The sequence below is a fragment of the Leishmania braziliensis genome, chromosome 31, assembly GCF_000002845.2.
Source record: "Leishmania braziliensis MHOM/BR/75/M2904 complete genome, chromosome 31".
Lineage (NCBI taxonomy): Eukaryota > Euglenozoa > Kinetoplastea > Trypanosomatida > Trypanosomatidae > Leishmania > Leishmania braziliensis.
The window spans coordinates 548279-572445 of record NC_009323.2 but is presented as its reverse complement, the minus strand read 5'-3'; the positions used below and the strand labels follow the sequence as shown (position 1 = coordinate 572445).

Sequence of the window (24167 nt, the reverse complement as noted above, 5' to 3'; positions counted from 1 at the left end):
TTGGGAGTCGCGTGCTGAGCGTGTACTGAGCAGAGAGGTGGTGTGGTGAGAGACAGAAAAAAAGAAATGAGGAAGGCAGATTGAGGTGCCAGGCCCAGAGAGAGACGGCGACGACGGCAACGACGACAGCAGAAGGGCACCCCCCCTATTCCTTCTCGTCTTCTTTTGTCCCCCCACCCCCATGAACGGTGTGACTCCGATGACGGGGTGCGCCTTAGCGCGCGACTTTAGGGTCCAGTACCCCACTCGGTGTGAGGAGAAGTCAAGAACCTTCAGCCTGTTCCCTGGCGCGGCTGCGGGTTGGTTGTGTGAGATGGGCTGGCGCTGCACCGGCGCGCGTCGCGGTCATGCCGACGCTCGCAGGCGCCCACTACGCATCGCGCTGACGATTCAACAGGCCCTGGCGCACCCGCTCCTGGTGCCGCAGACGCACGGCGGGGCCCCGCCTGACGCGTGCTCCATGCTGCTGATATGCGAGTACTGCGCGCGTGCTGCCGGTGATAGCTGGCGTGGTGCACCACATTCAGGCACGGGGCATCGGGGGGCCAGGGGAGCGCGAGTGGTTGGCGCGAAGGGCTCGAGGACATGCATGCGGATCGGCGCCACCGTGGATGTGTGCAGGGCACGCGGCACCTCCCCCGCCAGCCCACCGGCCCGACGGGGCGCCGATGCCGGATGCACGACGAGGGCCGCGCGGACCGCTCCATCGCGTCGTCCAGACTCCCGTGTGACGGGCCCCCAGGCCACATTGCGGGGTGCCGTGGCCTGCAGCGACTGAGGGCGGTACATGGCGCGCCGGCGGGGTGCGGGGTGTCGGAGGCCCTAGAGCAGCCCGGTGGACGCAATCCGCGTGGGCCAGGGCATGCAGCGAACCTGGGTCGTTTTGGCGGCTTTCGCGCAGCAGGTGTGTGCGCGGGAGGGTCGGGGATCGCCCGGCAGACGCGTGTCCAGACTGGACGGCCGATGGCATGGTCCCGACGGCCCGGGCAGAGCCGCATGCACACGGAGGCGGATGGGCAGTGACTGTGTGCGCATGCGGCTGCTGGCGTGTTCGTAGCATAATAGCGTTTTTTCCTTTTCATCGGATCCTTTCTGTTCTGACATAGAGGCTGTGCTAAACACCACTGCGCCTAAGCTTGTTAGAGACGCATCGCGTGGTGCGAAGCAGCCGTAGAGAGACGGTACAGTAATGCACCGACTCAGTTATCTGAGCATGGCCTCTGCCTCAAACCTTGTCCACCCGCCTCGAAGTCACTCCCATTATGCCGACCATCACCTGGTACTTCCCTTGGGGAACGACTCAGGTTCCCCACCAGTAGAAAGTGAGGACCAGTGGAGGTACATTTGACTCGTGCTGAGACCTTACTCATCTTGATGATGGAACTTGTGTTCTCACTGTCGTAGACCGCTCCAACGCAGCATCATCCAGGACCTGGACCACTGACATCAGTAACAGTGCATCGTTCCGACCTCCACACGCCGTAGGCGCTTGACCCTGCCATCCCCAGAGGCGACTCGGCACTGGCAGGGGCAGGAGGGCTGTTCAGCTTCTCCGCGGAGAGTGGCGTATGTGTGCTGATTCGTGGTACTGTGTGCTGCGGTGTCTCCTCCATCATCAGGATAGAGTGATACGTTGCGAAGAAAACTGTGAACCTTGTGGGTGTGCGTCAGAAGACAACAGACTGTAACCCCTGCTGAGATCTCGTTCTCGTGAAGTAATGGCGTCAACAGACGTAATGGGTTAAAACAGTGGGTTTCAAGTTGATGGACCCCAAGCAAGACGGAAGGAGTGAGAGATCAACGATCTCTTTCCCATTTTTTTTTTGGCGTGCCTCGTCTTCCTGCTCTACTGTACCTTCGCATGATGCGCAGGCACACGAGTACAGGGGCGCTGTGCCCCACGAAAAGGGGCGGTCACCGTTTAGCACACCGAGAGGGAGAGAGGGAGGGAGGGAAGGACAACCAAAGTTAATCCGTTTTATTTGATCGGGCGTTGCGAAAAGCCACGCGTGCGACTTTTCTCGTCTCCCCTCCTGCGTTGGGGTGGGGGGAGGGGAGACGAGGCGGGGAGCCTACGGCAGTGAAAACGCGAAAAACAGTCGACAGAAAAATCGAAAGGGAACATGGAGAAGTACAGTTGCTGACAGGAGGAGACGTCGGCGTGTCTCCCCGTACGAACTCTAAGGCAACAGCCTCTGCAGCTGTGAAGATGCTTCCATCGTTTTTAGCCATGTTCAGTGGAAACGCGCGGGTTTCAGATCCAATGCCTTGCTGGGCCCCCATCGTCGTTTCTTGTACCTGCCGTGGCCATACCTACAGCATCTTTTCCACGCCGTTCTCAGCGTCTCCAGCTCGGCTTCGAAAGGGTGGCTTGTTTCGCATTTCCTCTCGCCACGTCTTGCTTCTCTCTACTCTGCGGCTTTGTTTTCTCGCCACTTTATTGCGAACTCTCTCTCTCCCCCTCTCTCTCGTTGCGTTGGTTGCGCGCTCTTCCTCCCTATGCGTTCCCGAAAGAGCAAGGGTGAAGCAAGCAACGAGGAAGTTCGTCGTGCTTTTTAAAACCCGAATCCGCTGTTTTTTTTTTCCTTCTAGTCTCTTGCGCACTGACTCATTCATTTCTCGCGAGTCCCCATTACGCCTCCGCAAGTTTTGCTCGTCTGCATTCTCTTCTACCATATGGTCACATACATTTGCTGAAGCAGTAGAGCTGCCGTGCCACCCCTCCCTCGCCACGTGCAAACTTATTTCTCAGCTAGAAGTCTGCGCTGACGCCTGATACTCTCCTACCAACGCAAATAAAGAGGCGCCATCAAGGAGAGCAACACGCACTCAGAAGAGCCAAGTAACGAGGGAGGAGGGGACCAGAGGGAGAGAGGGAGTGCTCCAGGTAACGTATTGGTGTATTGTTCAGGTGTGTTGACCTTCTTTCTCCCGTGTGTGTGTATATCCCCCCAACCCACCCGACCATTTCAAAGACGCAACAGCAATCACGAGACAGAGACAGAGGGAGAGACAGAGGAGGAGGCTTTCATCGTCCGTTGGCAGCAGCTCTGCTGCTCTATCGTTGTCATTTGTGTTTCTGCGCCCCTTTCGTGGTGCACCGTGTGACGAGCCTTTCTGTTTGTATTGCTCTCTGTCCTTCTTCCTTGTTGCGCTTTTGCGGAAGCACAGCTCTCGTTGTTGTTGTTTTCTGTGGAGTCCACCGTGCGTCTCTTCGCATCGAGGTCGAGAGGGAGCCACCACAGGTAGGAGGGGGTGACAGTGGTGTTTGTGTTCTCAGCATTGGCGTGCGTTGCTCTCTTTGTTTTCCCCCTGTGCATCAATCCTTCTCCCGCTCCCCAATCTCCCTCAGAAGATTGCGAGCTTCTTACACACACCGGATACGCTCATACCATACCCACATTCCCCCTTCGCCCACTTCCATTCTGCTTTACAATGCATATTGAGGTGAAGTTTGGTTCCGCAAAGCACGATATCGAGGTGCCGGAGGAGGCGACGCTTGGAGTCCTCAAGGCGGCCATCTACGATGCCACCAACGTCCTTCCTCCACTGCAGAAGCTGCTGGGGAAGCCAAACCTGCAAGCAAAGTCGGATGACACGTTGCTGTCTGCCCTGGGCATTAAGGACAAGACGAAGCTGATGCTCATTGGGTCAGTCGCAGCGGAGGTGGTCAAGGCGAATGCGCCTTCGGGGGAGGAGAAAAAGAAAGAAGAGGAGCGCGAGCGCCGGCTGCGCAACCTGCCCTATAGCTTTTGGCGCCTGCCAGCGTATGGCGGCTTTCTGGCGGACCCCTACGTGGCCGGTCGCGGCGACCCCCTGGAGGGCGGCACGGTGCTCCTGACATTGCTTTGCCTGGATGTCATTCTCTGCCGTCTCAACACCCTTGGCGCGGGCAGCAGGCCCAACCCGTCCGCCGCGAGCACGAAGCTGCTGCAGGTGCTGGGCCAGAAGGGTGCCGCCGAGGTGTCCCATCCTTTTCTGCAGGACATTTCTGTCAACTTGCGCACCGCCATCCAGCGCGCGCACGGGACTATCCGATCCTGTTACGACTTCACGGTGGAGGCTAGCAAGGCGGTGCAGCCGGCGACCGTGCTGGAGGTGGTAGGCCGGTGTGTGCAGCGCATTGCGAGCCTACCGACCGGGGAGTGGACGATGATCCCATCTGGCTGGATTGGCACCCGGTCGTACAACATTATGTTTCTCCTCGTGCACCGCAAGGCAGGTGAAGTGTTTGACTTTGTTGTCGTGAATCGAGGCACCGAAGGGCAGGGCTACCACCCACGCTGGCAGACGGCGGAGAAGATACTGAGCTGTCCAATACTCAAGTTCCAGGACGTGTCGTGGGCTCGGCTGCAGGACAAGACGTTTTGGCTGCTGCTGTTGTCGCTGTGGATGCGGCGCAATGACCCGCAGAACCAGTCGGAGTTCATCCGTGCTGAGGTATTCTACGATGTGTTGCTGCCGTGGCTGGTGGAGAAGCTGCCAGATGGGCGACGTCGCGAAGATGACGTGAGCTCGAACAGGAGCAACCTAGCCAGCTCCCTGCATCTGACGACGACCCGCTTCACCACCGAGATGATTCTACAGATGACCGGCGGCACGGTGGAGAGCGAGCAGCAGGTGCCGCTCTCGCCTGCGCTGTCGGCCGACTCGCCCTTCACACCGTTCATCTACAGTAACGCGGCAAGCCCCGCCTGCAGCTCCTCCAGCGGCATCAAATCCGCCATCACTGCCTTCTGCTATCTCCTAGCGCAGTACTACCCTGCGCTGACGACTGTCGAGAGGAAGCGCATCAAGTACGTGCTCAAGTACGAGTTCTTCGCACGAGCCGCCGAAGACCTCTCACGCTACTCGCGGCGCTTCCTCTCCGACTCAACTCCCGCAGCGCGCGCCGCCAACGTCCAGGCCGCATCGACCGGATTCAGATCACCGACGCCGAGCAGCAAGGATGCCCAGCTGCGCACCGCGCTTGATCGCCTCAAGGCAGCAGGGATCAACGACACAGCTGCCAATCTGTCCCTGAGCTCTGTGTGGCTGAGCTTCACAGATAAGCGTGTGTACATCAAGGACAAGCAGAACAAGATCTTGCCTGAGACCGACTTCCATGGCAAGATGGTGCTGCTGTTTGTCAGCTGCCTCAAGGTTCCGAGCGGCAGGGAGACGTCGGCGCTGCTGGCGGATGCAGTGACGGTTATGAAGCAAAAGTGCAGCCCAGACACCGTCGAGGTCATTTTCCTCAGCTGCGACGAGACACAGGAGGACTATGAGGAGCACTGCGCTCTCTTTGATTTTCCGCGCGCCACATACCCATGCTTTGAGGTGCTCAGCGCGATGGAGCTGACCAAGGTCCCAGAGCTCCTTGTTTTTCAGAGTGACGGAGAGCTGCTGCACCGACAGGGTATGTCAGCGCTGCGTTCCGACCCTGAGGCGATTCAGTTCCCCGATGGCCCGTGGAAAGGTGCGGTTCCTCTCTCCGCCACAGACGTGCAGTTGCTACACGTTGGAGCGAGCCAGTTGGCGCACCACACGAAAAAGCGGCTGGACCGTGGCCAGCCTCCGGTCGTCGGCAGTGATGCCGTGGTGCAACACGTTGTGGAGCTCGTGCACGCCGTCGAGGCAGTGGTGGACGCGCTCCCACAGGACGACGTGCAGGACCTGATTCAGGCGGTCAGCGAGGTACGCACGAGCACAACAGCGAGCGCTGCAGGCACCATGGGCGGCGTATCTACAGCATCGTCAGATCCGCAGCGCACGGTGGACGCCATTGTGAAGGAGCCCATCGACGCAGCTCGCGAAGGTGTTTTCCAGAACGTCGAGCTCCTCCCCAAGGCGTCAGTCGCCTCTTACTACGGCACAGCTTTCCAGTCGTCGGTACCATCCTTGCCTGACATCCATGACCTGGCCAAGGCGACAAACTACGCTGAGTTATTCGCGCTCCTGCCGCGCGTGCGAAGTGTTGTGGAGACACTATGGAGGCGCGCCGGCAACAGCGGCACCGCCTCTCGCGTTGCCGTGCAGCTGCAGATTATCGAGCTCATCACGTGGATCTTCTCCATGCTGATTCCTGTGCCCCTGCCTGCGAGCTACTCCATCGATGCCGTGCCGCAAGAGGAACGGTGGTGTGTGGCCAGTTTCTACACGGAGGATGTCATTCCACCAGCGCCGCAGCTGCCAGCCGGGGTGGGAGGTGTGGTGCCGAACCCGCATGCTGGTGACCCGCAACTGATAATGCTGGAGTGCATCTACTACCTCATGCTGTCGCTGGCAAATGCCTGGCAGGCTGTCGAGGCGCCGACGCGCAGCTTCGACTCGGAGCGGTGCCTCATTTCGGCGGCTATGCTGCTCGTCTTCGATGCCATTCTGCGGCAGATGAAGGGTGCGAACAAGTGCCGCATAATTTCTGTCCTGCTGAACACCGGTGATGGCTGCGGCTATTTTCTTTCTACAACGCAGGGAAAACAGAACATCGCCTTTGCATCTGTGGCAGCGACACTGCAGCTGACTCGACCGCACCTGCTCCCGATCCGCTCCGCCATGCTGCGGTACATTGAGGAGCAGCAGAAGATGCGGCCCGACCACGAGCTGTTCGACCTACGTATGCCTGACAAGCTGGAAATTTTCAAGAGCAGCTACACCGTCGAGTTCCTCAAAGCAGTACTGGCGAACGCAGGGTACTCACTGGAGCAGTCTGGTGGCCTCTTTGGCGGTGGCTCATCGGAGATGGAGAAGCTGATGGAGTGGCTGTGCAGCCATCGCTCACCGCTGGCGAAGGAGCAGCCGGCATTCGGGATGATGCGGGACATGACGCTGCTGGCAAAGTTTATGGGTACAATGGAAATGCGCGATGCGCAGCTGCTGCACCGCCGCAAGGAGCTCGATGCCCTTGCCTCGTGGCGGATCTCGTTCGAGGAGGACGCACCGGGACGGCAGATGAGCGCCGGCTGGCGCACCCGCCCAGTACCGCCGAGATGGGAGTGCCTGATGGTGCGTGGGCGTGACATGGACATTGCAGACATCGCCGTCAAGGGCTTTGGCGACCGCGAGGTCATGTACGGCGAGGGCTTGGCGCTGCACTCTCCAATTGACGTGTCACGGATGGTTGAGGCGGACCACCCCACCGAGGACGACGTGCTGCACGCGAAGACACTGCCAACGTTTGCCGGCACGATGAATGTGGAGGAGTCGGAAGTGCTGTTATCATGCCTGACGGCGCCATACGTGCGCATTCCGCTTGTCCTTGACTTCTTCGCTTCGCAGGACCGCCATACGTACCTGTTCGTGTATGAAGTGCAAGAGGTGCTGCGTGCGGTATTGTTCGAGCCAGCGGCGTACGCCTCGCCGACCGTCCTGAGCCACGCCGACCCCCGCTCCGTTCCTATGCGACTGAGCAAGGAGCAGCGCGAGATGGTGGAGCTGCGTCGGCTACGCGGGGACTTGAGCCAGCAAAACTACGAGGACTGCCTCGGCACCACGTACGGGCTGCTCATGAGCGAGCTGCGGCATGCACCGACAAGCGTCCTTCGCCCGCTGCGAATCCTCTTGGAGAGCATCACGGAGCTTGGCCCCAGCTCTGTGTACAGCAGTAATGCCTCCTACGTCCTCTTTGTTGTCGGACTGCTGTGCGATGTGCTCTCCTTTTGCCGCTTCATTGTTCATCATCAGCGGCAGCGGCAGGGCGAGACCTCCGGCACGGTACCGACAGCTTCGCAAGAGGCTGAGGAAAGCGAGGAGGATGAGGAGAGTCGTTGCAGCCAGGTGGCCTTGGGTGTCATAGACGAGTATCACAGCTACTTTCTGCAGTTCTTTGCTACTACGGTGCAGCCGTTGCTGTGGGTGTGGCTCGAGGAGAGTGAGGAGAACACCGACACGCCGACGCAGTGCGTCATTCACGCCCACATGAGTCGGGTGGACCGTGCGCTTTGGAAAGGCTACGACTCGCTCTTGTCGTCGGCGTCTTGTGGCGCACGCGGTTGGCAGCATGGAAGTTTGCGGTCCGAGGACACCAGCGCCGCGCCTGCGGAGGACCCGCATGCACACCTGATCCGCATGCTCCAGTCGTATGCGTTTGTGCGAGCGCGCCACGGGTTTGGGATGGGCATGCAGCGCAGCCAGCTCGCGGCCCGGGAGGGGGACCACCTGCTCACGCCGGAGGAAAAGATGCTGCGCTTCCTGCAGGCACAGGGCTTGAACACCTCGCGTGTCTCCAAGGAGCTTCTGGAGCAGGGCAAGCAGCTCATGATGAGTGGCGGGCGTCGCCGCGCTGTCTTTGTGCAGATTCGCAGCCGCAACTACAACGATACGGTGCGCATACCGAACTTGATTCACAGCGACCCGAGCAGCACGACAGAGTCCAAACTGCTGAAGCTCCCGCCGGCTGATGTGCCAGAAAACGTGCTCTTCTGCGATCTGCTAGAGGATTACCACCGGATCACCGCGTTTCTGAATGAGATGACGCCGCAGCGACGCGGCGCAGTACTTCTGTCCATCGTTCAGTCCGTCCTCCGCGACCACACCGAGTCGGAAGGTGGTGATTCCGCCTCAGGTGCACCGCAGGACCGCAAGCGCTTTCACCGTTGCAGCCGCTCCACGAGCGTGTCAACCCGCGCGAGTGCCGCGAACCTGGACGCTATGATAGACGACGATGACGAAGACCACGCCCCTCCCGAGGGCTCCCTACAGCACGAGGCGGCGCCACTGTGGTCTATCTCGGCGCCTGGTGTCTACAAGGGACCGGCATCAAGTGGTCTCTTTTTCCATGCCCAGACGTGCGAGTTGTTTTGGCGCAACGACGAGCTGAAGCCGGTCCCGGATAGCATGTCACACTTCACCGACTTTGAGAATGTCTTGGGCAAAGACACTCTGCAGTGTGGCCTGGTGAGTCGCCACGAGCACCGGCATTGGGTGCACCTTGTAGGAACTCCGTACGACGTGATCGAGTGGACGGCACCGCCGGACCTGGCCGACCAAGGTGTGCACCACCCATTCGTGATCGCCGGCAACTGGCCAGCGGAGTCGGCCGAGAGCGTGCTTTTCGAGAACGTCACCTACGATCGTGTCATTGCTGTAGAGGACGATTACCCGTGGCCGTACAAGGAGGAGCGGTGGGCTATCAGCATGCTGCGGGACATTCTTCGAGCTGCGTTCCCGAGTGGGATGAGGTTCTATCCTCTGGCCCCTGCGTTGTCGACGGCGGCCGCCAGCGACGCCGACAACGAGGAGGATGGGGGCCGCCGCCTGGTTGTGCCTGCGCTGCACCACTACGAGATGCGCTTCCTCATGAACGACGCCCCGCAGTACGAAAATGAGGCCGAGAGGGCAACGTGGAAGGAGGCAGTCGCCTACCGCTACCCGCAGCCGCGCATAGAGATATACAACCTCGTGCCGCACGCCCGCAAGCTATACCGCTCGCTTGTCTACAGCACCAACCAGCGCTACTGCTTGCACAGCATGGCGCTGCTGACCGGGACACGCACGCGCGAGTCGCTGGTGGTGACGGCGTTTCAGGCCGGTGAGCTGAAGCGGCGCATCTTTAACGAAAGCACGCTGGAGATCCACCGCTACAATGAAGCGATCCGCGGTCGTGAGGTGTACATTCCAGCACGGCTGCTGCAGGGGCTGATCCCGAGTGTGCTACTGGAGTCGTTCTTCATGTGGCAGGGCGAGGATGATGTGCTGCGCGGCTACCCACTTTCGGAGGAGAGCGAGGCTGCCTCCGTCCTGCCGGATGCGACGTTGTCCGGCGCCGGAAAGCGCAAGGTCGTGCGGGGAGAGGTGATGGACCACTGGTTCAACTACAGCGTCGAGATTCACCTGCACGTGGGTCGACAAGGTAGCGACCCAGCCGGTGAGGGTACCTCATCGCCAGCAACATCGTCGGCATGTGTGGTGGTGCGCCGCAATGACAAGACCCACTCTTCCATCGTCGAGGTGAAGCATGCGACGCTGTCGGCTGACACGGTAGCGGATGTGGCGCGCACCAAGACCATGGCGGAGGCACAGGGTGCCACGAAGCGCCTCATGCTACAGCGTGCCACGAGCGGCGATGGCTTGATGGACATGTCGACCGGTACACTTCACGCAAACGATGAGGAGGAGAGCGGCGATGCCACAATTCGGATCACTGATGCTGATGTGGCGCTGCTTCACGAGGCACTTTCCCACCTCCCCAAAGGTGTGTGCGTGCAGCTGCTACGGCAGGCGAGAGGGGACATTGCGTCGGCACTGACTTGGGCCTCCTCCGCTGCAAACGCCGATGCGCTGCTCGCCATGGTGGGGATGGATGCGAAGGCTAGCGGCGGAGGTAGTGACAGCAAACGGAATAATTTAGCGCAAATGGTGGCCAAGACACAGCGGGCAATGGGGACGTGTGACTACGTGCTGGTGAACATCTTGCACTGTCGGGGCCTCTCGAACCTGCTGCAGATGCTCACGCGCATCGAGGACTGCTCCCACATTCTGGTCTGGGGCCGTCGCTGCTCAGCCGCGAGCAAGGCAAAGCCCGATGCTGCTTCAGCGGACGAAGAAGCAGCACACTCGCTTTGCGTCGAGGACACGACCGCTGCAGACAGTTACGTTCAAATCGAGCTGATTGAGATGCCGCGGCTGCGTGTGCGCTTCTACACCAGCACAGACGGCGCAAGCAGTCGCGTCCGGTTATTTCTGGCGGATCAGCCGGGATGGCGCCTCGCCGAGTGGGACGACTTCCCCGCAGCCCGCTGGCGGCAGCTGTGCCGACTCCGGGCGCCGTTTCAGCAGTGCCTGCTGCTCTGCAACGACACCCACGAGGTCGCTTTTTTGTGCCCCAATCACGATTTTGCGCCAATGAAGATTGGCGGCGACCCGTTCAACCCGATGCTTCTTTTTGATCGCTCGTCCTACACGTGGAGGGAGGCGGTGCCATCCCCTTTCTACGTGTACGTTGTGCACAGCAGCAGCAGCTTCGTGATGACGCCGTCGCTGTCGGCGTCGCTCTACTACGCTGTCATGCAGTGCGCGACGCAGCACTACGCAGGCGCCATGCGCACCCTCGAGTCCTGTTACACGGATAGCAGCTTCTCCGCCGAGGAGGCCTTTATGTTCGCGCTGTTCGAGCGCACAATGGCGGACCGCTTCCCCGACGCATGCGCGGTGCGGCTAAAGCTGGTTCATGCGGTGCAGTACAGTTCGAACACGTACCAGTGGCCATTGGCGACCGAGCTGTCGGACTACTTAATGGTGAAGCACCACGTGACCGAAGACTGTCAGCTCTCGCGTAGTGAGGTGCTGGACCTGTTGAAGCGCTGTGCGCAGGCGGCACCAATGGTGCGCAGTCAACTCGAGCTGTATGCCGGACTCATGAAGGTGGAACACAAGCCAGCAAACGGGTCGGCGACGGTGCCGGTGGCGGTGCAAACTCCCGCGTTGGAGCGCTGTCGGTTTCCATGGGAGCGGCTGCTGCTGTACCCGTGGGAGCGCATCGCCTCCCAGAAGGTGAAGCGGGTCTGTTATCAGCTACAGAGCCCAGAGATGGTGAAGGACGAAAAGCTTGTGGAGTTTCTGTGGTCAGATCAGCTGCTCATGGATGAGGAAGGCGGCGCAAACACCAAAAAGGGGTTTTACTTCCTCTACTGCATGAAGCGGAACACAGTGGTGCCTATGATTGGCCAGGAGCATGTCGGCGTCACCCTTTCGCAGCTGCTCGCGCGCTGGTTCCAGCTGCGGCACTGTCGTTGGGGTCGCGAGGCGCAGCAGGGAGGTGAGACGGAGATGGCACCGTCCTGGTGCAGCACGGTGCTACAGCTGATGGAGATGTTCCCGCACGCCGACTGGCCCGCGCCCGCGGACAACTCGGAGCGCTACATCCTCGCTCGCGGCGTGTCGCTAGTGGAGGAGTGCGAAACAAATGATCAGCTTCATGGTATGATCATCGGGGGTCAGGAGTCGGCGGCGCGCCGGCGACGCGGCACCATTCCGGAGCTCTTCAACTCCATCCACCGAGTCGCGCAGGAGCACTTCAAGACGAACCACATTACCGAGGCGGTGCGTGAGGCGCGCCAGATGAGCTGCCTGCGTACACCGGCGAGCCAGAAGGTGACCGTGCTTATGTGGGACCACTTGCGTGGCCGCGTGGTGCCAGGTAACACGGGTTGCGAGCAGGTAGAGTTGCACGAGGCGAACATATCAGTGGACTACTTCCAGAATGGGAATGCGGAGAACAACTCTGCTGCTGCTACGGCACTGCGCCACTCGTCACTGCAGGCCCTTTGCACCGAGCCGCTGAGTTCTTTGCAGCTGAAAGAAAACGTTATCGCTGAAGGTGAGCCAGCTGCGCCACCGGCGTCTTCGTCAATTTCTGTGCTCCCTTTCGATCTTCGGGCTCACTTCCTCTCTCGCACTCCACTGGGCGAGAACATGCTGGACCGTCTGGAGGAGGACTCGATGCGCTTCCGCAGCCAGCAGCAGGCTCAGCGGCCCCACTACTTCCAGTGCCTCTCCGAGGACATTGTGCGGGAAATGTTGACTACTCCAGATGTGGCGGCCATGACAGTGTTTCTCACGACGGCAGTGACGGTACTGGGAGACTGTGTGCGACAGTTGCACACGCTTGGCGAGCGGGACGCCGATCGCGTCATGCGTTTGCGCTCGTCGCTGCTGTCCTTGGCGAATGACGTTCATCCAATGTCGTCCACGCCGCCCTCTCACAACGCTAACAGCGCCTCTGCTGCTGGGGCACAGTCGCTTGATCGTGAACGGCTGGTGCACTACCTACAGCGAGCGGAGCGTTCTCGTGTTGCCGTACCAATTGAATGGCTGTGTGCCGCCTTGCTGAGCACTACCTTCGAGAATGACCTCAAGGCTGAGAACCGCTTTCACGGGTCGCTGCAGCGGATTCAAGCTGAGCTCATTCTCCTCATGCTGTTGAGCAACCGCATGTACTTTGCGGAGCAGGCGGCGCAAGCCGTGCAGCAGCTCCTCCTGTTCTTGGAGTTGTGCGGGCACCTTCGCGGCGTCGTGCTTACTCATGGTGAAAAGGCAGCTGTTACTAGCAAGGCCACTGCCCAGCTCCGCGCGGCACGCATTCGTGAACTGGTTCAGCACTTTTCGCTGGAAATCGACCCATCTGTCCTCCAGCAGCTCACGGCAGCAGAGGCGCCCATCCCCAACGCAAGTACTGGGACAGGTGATGAGGAGGCGACAGGCTCGACAGCCATGTGCGTCACTCTCTCAGAGGAGACTCGCCGGATTGTGACTGGCCGGTTGCAGCAGCTGGCGAACGCTGCTCTCGACACACTGACGGCACGTCGCACGTACGTCCACATTCATACTGACGCCTCCAAGGAGGAGGCGTCGTCCGGTGTCAAAGGAGCGGCAGGCAAAGAAGGCGGCGGTTCCTTCAGAGCGAGACTCGACCCCCGCTTCCTTGTCTTTGAGTTCCTCTTCAACATTTTACTGCGTACCCGCCAGGTGGAGATGGTGAAGTGGTTCGTAGAAAACATTCGCCATGGCCAGTCGCGTGTGCAGCAGATGATTATGGGCCAAGGTAAGACAACCGTTGTGGGACCACTGCTGGCCCTCATCCTCGCCGATGGGCAGCAGCTCGTCACGCAGGTGATGCCGACGGCGCTGCTGGAGCAGACGCGCGGTATTCTGCGCCGCTGTTTTGGCGTCGTCGTGACAAAGCACATCTACACGGTGCAGTTCGACCGCAGCAATGAGGACGGCACGAGCGACGGAGTGGAGCTGCTCTATCAGAAGCTGAAATCTGCCGAGGAAGACCGCTCGGTTGTGATCGCCGCACCTGAATGTGTCAAGTCGCTTTTCTTGAAGGGGATCGAGCAGATGCACATGATGGAGAGCGTGCCTACGGAGGACATGGAGCTAGACGAGACGGCAGATGACCGCTATACAACCCACATCAAGGCATTGCGTCGCAAGATGGTGGAGAGGTCTGACCTAGCGGACGCCATCGCGCCGATTCTAGAGTTGTGGAAGCGTGGCGTCCTGATCATGGACGAGGTCGATGTGCTCCTGCACCCGCTTCGCTCAGAGCTGAACTTTCCTATCGGCCCCAAGTACCCCATCGACCTGAGCGGCCCTCGTTGGTTGCTGCCTATCCACCTTTTGGACGGCATCTTTGCGAGCCAGCAGGGGAGAGCGTGCGAGGACGTGCAGTGGGAACTCGAGTACGGCTCGTCTAGCCAGACCGCCCACTCGGTGCACGGGGGTGGTTCGTCGCTGGCGGAGATACGGGACGTTCAGGGGGAGAAGCGCCGGCACGCGCTGAGCGCAATTCGCAGCGCCATCCTCACCGGTTTCCGCCAGCGTGCCCTTCAGCGAGAGCCACACTTGGTCTTGCTCGACCCCGGCCACTACTACGCCGAGCAGCTGCTGCCGGTGCTCGTGCCGTGGCTGCAGCTGTGGCTGCACGAGCATCTGATGGACCACCTTCCAGAGCAGGAGCGCCAGAACTGGGCCTACGCGTCGTCGGATGTGTTCGACGAGAAGACCAGGCCGCTCCTGCTGTCCCCGGTGAAGCGTGACGACGCGGAAAGCTGCGTATCTCGCGAGCTGAATGTGCACATGCCTGACTACGGTCTGCAGCTGTTGAACCTTGCCCACGACTGGCTGTATCGCTTGCTGCCGCACGTGCTCGCCAAGATCGATCGGGTCAGCTTCGGCGTGTTGCAACCGAACGATCTGGCCCTCAGCGGTGATGCAGCGCGGATTCCATACAGCCGAAAGATGACGGCCGTTCCCTTCGTTGCGAAGGACGTGCCCAGCCGCAGCTCTGAGTTTGCGCATCCGGATGTGGTCATTGGGCTCACTATCCTTGCCTTCCGCTACGAGGGGCTACGCCTTCAGGATGTGAAGGAGCTGGTGACACAACTGAAGCAGGACTTTGCGCGGCAGGCGGGACCGAAGGAGCACCGCCCAGCGGCGAAGCTGTACAAGCACTGGTTACGTCTGAGCTCTTCGGACCGCGCGGCCGCGGCGAAGAAGGCGGAGATGGCGACGGCCGCCACTGCCGCGGCCGCTGCAGTCACCGAGAGGAGCGTCACAGATGACAGTGCTGACGTGCTTCGCTCATTCGAGCGCGCCGGGGTGCCCCTGTCGCAGCTCCAGGTGACGGACAAGGCGCAGATGCAGTCACTCTACCACCTGCTGCACCGCGTTCCGGAGGTGATTCACTATTATCTGTGCTCTACCATCTTTCCACGCACCATGAACTTCCAGCGACTGAAGATCAGCGCCTGCGGCCACGAGCTCGGCTCCTCGATGCTGTTCACAAAGCGGATAGGATTCAGTGGAACACCAAGCAACATTCTGCCTCTGGACCTCGGCGAGTGCTTCTACGAGCCTGGCAGTGACGGGCGTGTGCTGTCGGTACTCACGAACCCCGAGGTGGTCCATGCTGAGGTCCTGCCGGACAGCTGGACACCACTCCGGTTACTTGACCGCATCGCTGCAGCGCAGCCGCCGTACTCCGCCCTCATCGACGCTGGCGCCCTCATCACGAACATGAGCAACGAGGAGGTGGCGCGCTGCCTTCTGGCGCGGCTGCCTGCAGCGCTGTTTGACGGCGTCGTCTTTCTGGACCAGCGAGATCGGCAGATGATTCTACAGCGCAACAACGGCCTCGTCATCCCGGTTACTCAGTGTGGTGTGCCGCTGGCACGCCGTTTCACCTTCTTTGATCAGGTGCACACGACTGGCACGGATGTGAAGCAGTCCTCCACGGCTGTTGCCGTCATCACGCTCGGTAAAGATCTTGTCCTGCGCGATTATGCCCAGGGCGCGTATCGCATGCGTGGGATCGGCCAGGGACAGCGGCTGTGCTTGTATCTGATCCCCGAGGTGGTCTCCCGTATCCAGGAGGCGCTGGGGTCTCGGTACCGCACTGGTGACATGCTCAAGGACGTTCCCGCGTGGCTCCTCCTTAATTCGATGAGGGTCGAGGGCCTGCAGTTCTTCAAGCTTTCCCTGCAGGAGTTGGCGAATGTGTGGCGCAAGAAGGCGATTGCATATCTCTTGCAGGACACACAGTACGCCAACGCACATGCGGAGCTCTTCAATGGGTGGATGCGCTGCCGTCGCTTTCAGCTTCCACGACCGATGGCGGGCTTCAGTACTGCTGTAGGGGGCAAGCACACCAGCGCGGAGGAGGACGAAGCTGCTGCAACGGCCAATGCGGCGCTTTCGCTCCCTTCCATCGACCTTCTCCAGGCCGCCATTGCGGAGTTCAGGGAGGTGATTGAGTACCCCGTTGCTGGAAGGATTGCCCCGGCTCCATCCTTCAGCGAGCACCTGCAGGAGATCCTGCTGGCGCGTTCGCAGGAGCTGATCGAAGGAGACACCATGTCGCAGGGGCTGGTGAAGCAGTTGCTTGACCGCATGCAGCGCAGCATTCAGGTTTCACGGGCGGCCCCCGAGGGGGGCCGTGGAGCCTCCGCAAAGGAGGCCAGCGGCACGAGTGCCACCGGAGCCGAGCAAGAAGGCGTGCACAACACGATGGACCTGAACGCGGAGATTGTGCACGAGCAGGAGGCGGAGCAGGAGCAGGAGCAGGAGGCGGAACAGGAGGAACAGCGCGTCTCCGCGTTTTCACGCGACGACGAGAGCCAGATTGGGTGGGCGGTGGACACGCTGCGCACCTGCGGAGCGATCTCGGCAGACACGGTGCGACCCACGCACGGCTGCTGCTTCTACCAGATGAGCAGCTTCCAGGTTCGTCCCAGTCAGCCGCAGCTTCAGGTGTCGTCACAGTACCTCGTGAGCGACAACTACTTCAGGCTGGACTGGCATGGCGTAGGGGAGCGGCGGCTGAAGAACATTTTTCTTTTTCTCGAGTGGGTGCCTACCCATCCTGTTCCTTCGTCGTCTGCCACCCAGGCCGCCGCCAGCGGATTGTCGTCGGAGGCGGAGACGTTTCTATGCTCCGGCCTCCTCACTCTTGCTGAGGGCGAGTCCATGCGTTGGCTCATTCATCACTCCCGCTACGTGCAGAGGAACTTCCGCCTTGCCCTGCGCTTCGCCTCGAACGGCGCCTACATGGATGCCACCAGGCCCTTTTCGGCGGTCGTGCACCGCCAAGGCGTGCAGGCGCTGCGCCATATGCAGCTGAGCTCGACCGGCTCGTCTGCCGGTGACTGCGACGTGAGCGCGTGCGACGCGGTAGCAGACAAAGCAGTGCTTCTCTACCGTTTCCTGAACAGTGACATGTTCTACTCCACAAAGCAGCTCGCTGTATTGGAGGAGGTGCTAGAGGCGATGCCTCCGTCCGACCGGCTGCACTTTTTCATGGAGTGTCTACGGGTGCGCCGACGTAGTCGCAACCACTGGGAGGATTCCCCCATCGCGGTGCTCTTCGTCTCCGAGGCTGAGAAGCCTTATCTCCGTCAGCTCGCTGTCGGCAAGCGGGTTCAACAGGGGATGGAGGACATGGCAGAGGTAGTTGTGCGTGCTGCGCGTCCGAGAGCGTCGGACCGCCTGCGCCGCGAGGCGGAGCCCGTGCGGCAGAGCTTTGAGAGCTTCACCGTGGCCCTCTCCCAGGGGGTTTCCTCGTGCGGCGCTTCTGCTGCCTTCTCGGCAGGGCGCGCGGCAGAGATGCTGACGGGTACCTTCCCGGATGTCTTCAAGACACTCAGCGTGCAGGAAGTCGAGCAGGCGCTCTTATTCCTCGTGCACCAGAAGCGCGGCGCAGCAGGCGGCGTCGCTGCGTCTGCGCGACCCGAAGCCACCGCGGCCTCGGCAGACAAAGCGAACTCCATTTCGGTTGAGGAGCTTTTCAGCGTGATACCGTCACTGAACGCAGAGGCACTGCGGGAACGAGTCGAGGCCGCGCACACGCCTCGCCCAGCTGCCGCTCAAGCGCAGCCCGTCAGCATCACTGTCTGGTCGTGTGACTCATGTACTTTCCAGAACCAAATCTCGAGCAACATGTGCTCGATGTGCATGGCCCCGAAGCCGAAGTCTGTGAGAGAGGCGGAGGGTGCGGAGATGGACGCTGCTGCCAATGCCGCTGCTGGTGGGGCTGCAGCAGAGGAGGAGGGCGACGACGATGGCGTGGACACGCCGTGGCAGTGCGCAGTGTGCACTTTTATCAATGACTCTCGCGGGAAGTCGATGTGCGAGATTTGCATGGCACCCAACCCGCGTCCGCTGATGGGAGCGGGTGGAAGTCACGCTGGGAGGAGCCCGTTTGGTGGCGGCTTTGAGTGCCCGGAGGGGTACTGGGTGTGCTCGGTGGAGCATGGTGGGTGCAGCAAGTTCAACCCCAACTCCTTGTTCTACTGCCAGGTATGCGAGAAGGCGCGGCCGAATTTGGCCAGCGTGCGCTTTTAAAGGGAGGGAGTGCACGAAGGGGAGAGAGCGAGAGCGAGAGCGAGTGTGTGTGTGTGTTGACGTAATACTTTTTATAGAGGCGTTCTGCTGGGATGTTGTGGCCGTGCGCGAATGGCGTTTGAGGCTGCAGCAGTGTTCCTTTCTCCTGCCTCTCTTTGGTGTGCTCCCTGCCATCTCTGGCTTGTCGTTACTACGGGCGTACGTGTTGCTGCGATGCGCCACGGAAGACGCTGACTTTTGCATCGACCTTCTTTCTCTTGCTCTGCGTGGCTTGTGTGTGTGTGTGTGTGTGTTCCCCTGTGGGGTGGTGAGGTGGCTGTGGTCTGATTATTTCTCTTTTGGCGTTCTCCTATGAGGAGAGTTGCTGCAGTGTCAACCTGGAAAGGACTGGTTTGCGCTGTGCTGTCCTGTGTGGCAGTGGCGCTCGATAATGGTGGAGAAGGGACGGGGGCTCCAATGCGATTACCTTTTTGGATGCGGCGGCTGTCGCCCACCCCCCCCCCCTTCCTCGCTCTCCTACTTCACTCCCTCCGTTCGCTTCTGTGCGTGATGCTTTTCGACGTGTGAGTCGGTCATAGACGCACAACGGAGGCAAAACAACAACAAAAAGAAACGGCGAGGGCAGAGGAAAGATGGCAAACGTTCCCCCAGCACATAACCCACAGCGGTGATGGCCCGCTGATGAGTAGTCCTCTGCGTCCCCTTTGTGCGGTACGATGCTGCACTCAGTCAGGGGTTTTTTCCTCTGTTCCCATTTCGCAGCACCACAGCTGCTGTGCTTCCGTGAGTCGACCACTCGAGATCTCTGATGCAGTCTGACGCGTCGTGGAAGAACCCGCGGCATTGAGCAGTGCTCTTCTTCTGTGGTTGCTCACATCTCTTTTCGAATGATGGTTCGCCTCCCCTCTTTGACGATCATCTTTGCGTTCCACTGGCATAAAACACTTGTCTTGGTGCTTTCCACCCTCGGCTCTCCCTTACAGTACTTCCGTCGATATTGACGCACCACCCCTTCCTCCATACACATCCGGTCGTGCCGCAACATAAAGGCTCAGCCAAGGTTTTGCTAGCAGCTGGTTGTGGGTCACCTCAAGAGGCGACTCATACTCTCCGCCCCCCACCTCCACACCCTTTTCGCAGTCCTTCCTCATGTCTGACGCGGAGACTTACGTGCGCCTCTTCTACAAGGGCGCCAGTCTTCTTGTGCCGATGTCGTTTGTGCTAAACCAGCACCCTGGAGGTGCGGAGTACATCCTGCAGTACGCCAATCAGGACGTTACGAGCGCCTTTGAAGACATGAACCACTCCACCGACGCGCATGCGCTTCTGAACACCTTCGCGGAAGTCGAGGAAGGGGAACTCAAGGACATCTACAACCCGGAAGAGTATCAACGTAAGATTAAACTATCACACAGCTACGAGGAGCGCCGCTGCACCACGGAGATGCGCCGGTGGCGCCAGAGAACCGCGCTGGTCACGGCGACGACGACACTGGCAGCGATGGCGGTTGCCGCGTATGTGCTGCGACGTAGTCTGAAGCGCTCATGAGGCGGCAGTGCTTTATGTGTTCGTGGGTGGAACTGTAGCGGCATAAACTGTCTGATATGTGTGCTGGCCTTCACACCTGTTTCCCTCTCGCTCATCTCGGCTGCCACTGCTGCTGCTGCCACTGCTGCTGCTGCTGCTGCTGCTGCTGCTGTGATTTGTCCCCCCCCCCTCTGTCATGCCACTTGCAACCGGAAGAGCGTCTGGGCGATATGACTCGCAGCCTTCTCCCTTTTCCCTTTGCTTGTGCTTACCGGGGCCGTGCCACTTTCTAATTGTTTTCGCTGTCGCCAAAGTCCTCGCCTGCTGCGTTTACTTGCAAATATTTGGAATTGCGTTAGGGACATCACCGTCTTACCCCCCTTTTCTGCTTTCCGCTCTCTTCGGTTTCTCGCTTGCGCCGCACTGCGGCTATTGTGGTTCTCTACGTCACTCGTTCGCTCTTGCGCAGGGGCTATGCTGGCTGCTCTTGTCAGGGAGCGCGAGGCGTTCGTATGAACGAGGCCGTGCTGTGCGCGACAGGTGTGCTATGTGGCTGCACTTTGGTGTGACTACATGGCATGACGGTTCCTTTTCCCCCTCTCGCCACGGCGCGGTGCTTCCACGTAAGAAGAGAGTCACTCATGCATGCTTGTATCCCTAAACGTAAAGTCTGGGCTTCATTTATTCTCAGGCGTCGCTGACGCCTCTCGTTCTTTTTATCTTCTTGATTTTCTTGCCGACTGTTGAGGCGCTTTTCTTCCTCTCTGCATGCCCCGCTGCAGGTGCGCATGAGTGGGCGCATTGCCCTGTCTCGTGCTGAGCACCATCCTGCGTGTCGATGAGCACGTGTATATTCCTTTTCACGTCCATCGCCACCCCCTTCTCCGTACCCGTGCCCCACGGCCTCTTACCACTTAGTGCCTTCTTTTCCTGTGCGAAGTTCGCGTGCCGTGCCCACGCGCAGGCACACACACACACACACACACACACCCCAAACAGATGTAGATGTGCCGCACATACAGTCGCCCTGGCATGCAGCCAGAAGAAGATGTGTTCGTGTATGTGCGCACCACTGCGACTGTATGCGCCGTGCGTTGGACTGTCTCTTCACAGTCAAAACGAAACAAACCGAGAGCAGAAAACATCATGTCTCTGCACTGCAGCGAATGAACTCGCTGATGAAGGTATCACACGACGGTATTGGCGATTTTCAATTTAAATCACACCCGCCCGCGATCGCTTGCATGCCTTTCCGCGCTTGCGTGCGTCTCTCTCTGTGTGTGTGTGTGTCGGCGGCTGGAAACTGCCTTCGTTTTCCCTCGCTGCTTCGCTCACAGGAAGGGCGTTTGCACCTCACGCTGGCTTCTTTTCACCCATCTCGCGCTGCTTCCCTCTCATTCTTGCCATGCCCACCAGCCTGTGCCTTTTTTTTTCCATCTTGCCTTTGGTTCACGTGCTCACGACGCGGCTTTACGAGTACGCTGGCGGGGCACTCGTAGTCCCCTCACCGCGCCCTGCTACCCTCCCTTTTTTTTTTCCTGAGACGTGCGTTTCTCACGGGCCTTCTCATCGACTTCACTGCACTCTCTTTTTTTTCTCCCCCGTTTCCCTCTATGGCCTTCGTTAGTCGCCCATGCGCTTCACTGCCACCGGTATTGCCGGCGACAGGGTGTCCTTAAGAGTACTATCTGTAGTAACTGCAACAGGACTAGGGTTAGGCGGATGTTTCGACGCGGGGCTAACTCATGTGTGTCGTCAGCGCTTCCCTAGGATCGCTCTCCTCCTGCGTTGACCGCCAAAGATTTATATCCAAACAGGAGGCTGAGAGCGGAAGAAATTTTTGTCTGTGGTGGTGACTTCAAGACACCACCACAGATGCGACGTCGCCTTGACTGCCCGCTCGATAACAGGATAGTCGGTGTGGGCCGCGCAAGAGCCCTAGCCCTCGAATGCTGGTCATTTCTTTGACTTGAAGGCATCCATCTTATGGCAGCAAAATCTCTCTTTTGTTTTCGTGTTTCGGGGAAGCGCTCGTGCCCCGGCGTTGTGCGCTGCGTATCTGTGCGTGATTTGAGTCTACCTCCTTCCTGCTCTCTGTAGCTTCGCGCTTCTCCCTCGCGCGATCAACTGTGCGCTCTGACTTTCCGCGTGAGTTGACTCCCCCTCCCTTTTCATTTTCTACACTTGTGCGCCCTTTGACACGTTCTACAGGCGAGCGCCAAACCGTCAGTCTGATGACTTTTCGCGCCGCAACACAAACGCGCGCCGTTGCGAAGCCGCAGTTGTCCCTCCTTTAAGCCTCCTTCTTTACGAAGTAAGATGGCAGTGTGTGCGTGCATCATTGTGCATTTCTGACGCACGATATCTACATCTGTTAGGCTCTGGTGCTCTTTCCTGCACCCCCCATGCAGCAGCTGCTGTACGTTTGCCGCTGTGTGTTTTCTGGCTCCTTTTCCTTTTTTTTTTTCCAGCTCTCTTCCTTGTTCTTCTCCCGTTCACTGATCCCATCCAACTTCCCTGTCTCACAGGCAGCCGTGAACGACAACTCGATTCCCCTCCCCCCTTTTCGCTCATGTTGAGTCTTGGCGATGCAAGCACGACTTCGCTCTCTTCATCTCCACACTCTATTTCCCTCTGTCTCTCTGCACACGCACTCAGAGACGTGAGTGGGCCAGCGAGCAGGTCACCGCACACTATGACAACATATCCAGCTCGTAGGGTGCTGTGTGCTTTTATTCTTGCTTACCCTACTTTGTGTTTCCTCTTCTCGGCTTATCTCCTCGTGCAGCGCGTGCCGGAAAAGAGCGTGCATGGGCGATGCAATGGCTCGATTCTTCTCCTGTGCTTCTCATATCATCGTCTCTTTCGCAGCTTCGGGTTCTACAGCCCTGCACGCGCTGTGCGTCTCTGTTGCCCATCATGCGTTGCAGAGCTCCCCTACTTTTCTTGTTGGGGTTTCATCTCCCTTTTTGTCTGTCGTTGCATGACTGCACCGCTTGTGCACTGAGTGAATCCAGTGGTAGCAGAAGCGATGCACTTTGTGCGTTTCCCCCTTCTTCTCCCTTCCTCCCTCAATGTTCGTGCCTGCACCTTCGAGCCAACCAAGCGAATGAATGGACCACGCCAGGAGTACTCATCAGTTGAGGATCCATCGACAGAGGGACATCGATACAACCGTGCTCTCTCTCTCTCATTCCCGAACACACGCCACATGGCTTACTCTGAAAGTATGCGCGTTGTACTCCTAACGCGCATTCTGCACCGTACGTTAGTGCAATCACACTGGCCTCGTGCAGCGATGGATCACTCTTGCCTTGGCCTTTTAGCCTTCGCGAGGCTCAGCTCGAGGGGCAGTAGAAAGAGACCCGGGCGGCTGAGCGCGCAGCTCTCAAGCTGATGGTCTCACTGATGTGGTGCAATGCCCTTCGCTCTTCTCGCTGCGGGCTCTCTCCGCTCCTTCGTTGCTTTATCCTTTACTTCTCTCTCAAACGCGCCACTGCTGTCACACGCGCCACATTTCTGCTCTTGCAATCCCTCGACGCATGCGCAAGTTATAGGTGCCGAGTGTGCGCCAGCAACGAACTCCATACGCATATACTCATACACGAATACTCGCCAGCAGCTTCTCTTTCGCCACTGACATTTTCCCTTTACAAGACTCCTAGCACAGACGTCGAGCGCCTTCTCTGGCTTCATTGTTACGCCCTCTCCCTCCTTCTACCGCTCTCACGGCTTGTGTTTCTCATTGGCGTCTTCTACCGAAACTTCCTCTGCAGCTCTCACAATGGCGAGCATTGCCACCGACGCTGCTACGCGCCCGACGGCCGCGGACGAGGCGGAGGGGTCTGTCTGGCATATCTATGAGGGTCGAACCTACCGCGTGCCCCTGTCGTTTGTGCGCCGCCACCCGAACGGTCCAAAGCTGCTGCTGCCCTACGCAAATCGAGACATCACACAGGCGTACAACGAAGCCGGTCACTCGAAGAAAGCGATGCGCACGCTACTGAAGTTCCTGGATGAGTCTGTTTCCATCGAAAACTTGCAGCTGCTATGCGAGAAGGCGTGTGAGGGGCCCACCAACGCACATGGAACTGGTGTGTGCCAGCAGGGATTCTGTTGAATGTTGTGACAGTGATGGTGGCTGTGTACGTGCCTTGCAAACAACGTCTACTTACCAAATTGCTGGTGCCCTGCCGCTACCCAAGGTACTGGGGAAGGGGGGAACACCTTTCCACCGCTGAAAAATGTTGCTTCCTGTGCCATCAAAAACTCCCCTCCCCTTTTAATTCCCTCTCTGAATCAAAACAGGTTTCCCTTTT

At 59.3% G+C, this 24167-nt stretch overlaps 3 protein-coding genes across 3 annotated transcripts; all 3 read left to right on the top strand.

The window, feature by feature from the left end:
• Positions 1-3435: 3435 nt before the first annotated feature.
• LBRM_31_1440 (conserved hypothetical protein) lies at positions 3436-18321 on the top strand (the record flags this gene model as incomplete). The annotated part of the gene is made up of 1 exon (XM_001567091.2): positions 3436-18321. One exon carries the CDS (start codon positions 3436-3438, stop codon positions 18319-18321), a length of 14886 nt encoding a protein of 4961 aa, XP_001567141.2.
• Positions 18322-19470: 1149 nt separating this feature from the next.
• LBRM_31_1430 (hypothetical protein, unknown function) lies at positions 19471-19869 on the top strand (the record flags this gene model as incomplete). The annotated part of the gene is made up of 1 exon (XM_001567090.1): positions 19471-19869. One exon carries the CDS (start codon positions 19471-19473, stop codon positions 19867-19869), a length of 399 nt encoding a protein of 132 aa, XP_001567140.1.
• A 3763-nt stretch (positions 19870-23632) lies between these two features.
• LBRM_31_1420 (hypothetical protein, unknown function) lies at positions 23633-23968 on the top strand (the record flags this gene model as incomplete). The annotated part of the gene is made up of 1 exon (XM_001567089.1): positions 23633-23968. One exon carries the CDS (start codon positions 23633-23635, stop codon positions 23966-23968), a length of 336 nt encoding a protein of 111 aa, XP_001567139.1.
• Between the last annotated feature and the right edge of the window lie 199 nt (positions 23969-24167).